The sequence below is a fragment of the Penicilliopsis zonata genome (assembly GCF_001890105.1).
Source record: "Penicilliopsis zonata CBS 506.65 unplaced genomic scaffold ASPZOscaffold_245, whole genome shotgun sequence".
In the NCBI taxonomy this organism is placed as follows: Eukaryota; Fungi; Ascomycota; class Eurotiomycetes; order Eurotiales; family Aspergillaceae; genus Penicilliopsis; species Penicilliopsis zonata.
Genome location: NW_019209141.1, coordinates 1 through 1,303, shown reverse-complemented (window position 1 = coordinate 1,303; position 1,303 = coordinate 1). Strand labels below are relative to the sequence as shown.

The 1,303-nt window shown below is 53.0% G+C and overlaps 1 protein-coding gene across 1 annotated transcript; it reads right to left on the bottom strand.

Moving 5' to 3' along the window:
- Window positions 1-1,303, bottom strand: ASPZODRAFT_1257321 (hypothetical protein; the record flags this gene model as incomplete). Its single annotated transcript, XM_022721439.1, has 3 exons — window positions 614-1,303; window positions 174-547; window positions 1-65 (listed from the first exon to the last, which is right to left on the bottom strand). Coding segments are annotated over exons 1-3 (1,103 nt in total), but the record flags the coding sequence as incomplete, so codon positions are not given.

Below are 1,303 nucleotides of genomic sequence, written 5' to 3'. Positions count from 1 at the left end.
GCAATGGCAATGCTGTCCTCGAAGGGATGCCAGCTCATATGCAGGATCTTCTTGTTGAAATCGATCTGGTCGGCGTCGGTTTCCTTCTTCATGCGGCTGCCGGGCCCGGCAGGGCTGCCTGCTCTCGAGCCGTTCTTCTTGCTGCCCTTGTTCATGGGCGTGGGCACGCCCACCTTCTTCGCCTTGAAAGCAGACTTGTCTGCTTGCAGGACGATCTCCGTCTCCTTGCTGGAGTCCGTCGGATAAATCATGAAGTTGTTGTTGTAGCTGCCGGTCATCACGTTCTCGGCGTCGCCCGAGAAGACCACCTCAAACTTATCGAAGATGCTGTCGTTCTCATATGTGTCGCATAAACGCGGTCGCAGGTGTTCGTGGATAGGAATCGTCTTGACGGGCTGTCGCTCCATGTTGACATCCCAGATCTTAACGGTCAGGTAGTCGCGAGAAACGATGTAGCGGCCGTCGTGGGAGAAGCGAACGTCGGAGATGGACGAAATGATTTCGGAAAAGAAGGAACGAGATGATGCATCTTCTTCTTGCTCAAACACTGCAGGGTGAGGGTCATGTATGTCAGTAGAGTAGTCGGCAAGTTTACGGGTCCATCAATACATACGCTTCTGATGCTCGTCGCACAGAGCCCGCTGTCTCATGTCGGCGAGTTTGATGGTGCCCTTGGAGCTGGCATACATGAACCAGTTGCAGCTTGTCGGGTGGAATTCAGCGGCGGTGATGACCTCCGTCAGCTCCTCCATGTTGGCGGGCTTGATATCGACGATGTTGAAGCTCTGGTCTTGGATGTTGAGGTTCCACAGGTTGACGCGGAGATCATCACTGCTGATGAACGTCTCGCCATCACTGTTGACGGATATGCTATTGATGTGGTAGGCGTGCGCATTCGCATAGGTTCGTCGAGGCACGGCGGCCACGACGGTATCATGGTGGGTCATCCTGGGCAGCTTCAACGCCGACGCATCCTTCAGAGGGATCCGGGGCGCCCGCGGCAACCCTCCTCCGCCGCCAACGGCATTTGCGGGCGTCAAATCATGCGACAGATTGTTCTCGGCGACTACCTTGAGCGACTTGTCAAAGACCTTCCATAACTTTATCGTTTTATCATTAGTCGAAAGCAGGAAGTGGGATGCATTCTGTCGTCTACACCACTTTATCTTGTTGATCTTCTCTTCGATCTCTAGCGATTTTAGATAGTCAAATTCCGGCTCATGCGATTGAAACTCTGTGTGGAACTTGTATTCGCAGGTTTTTTTCTGCCCGGTCATGTTAGCTTGTTGGTATATAAAGCAGG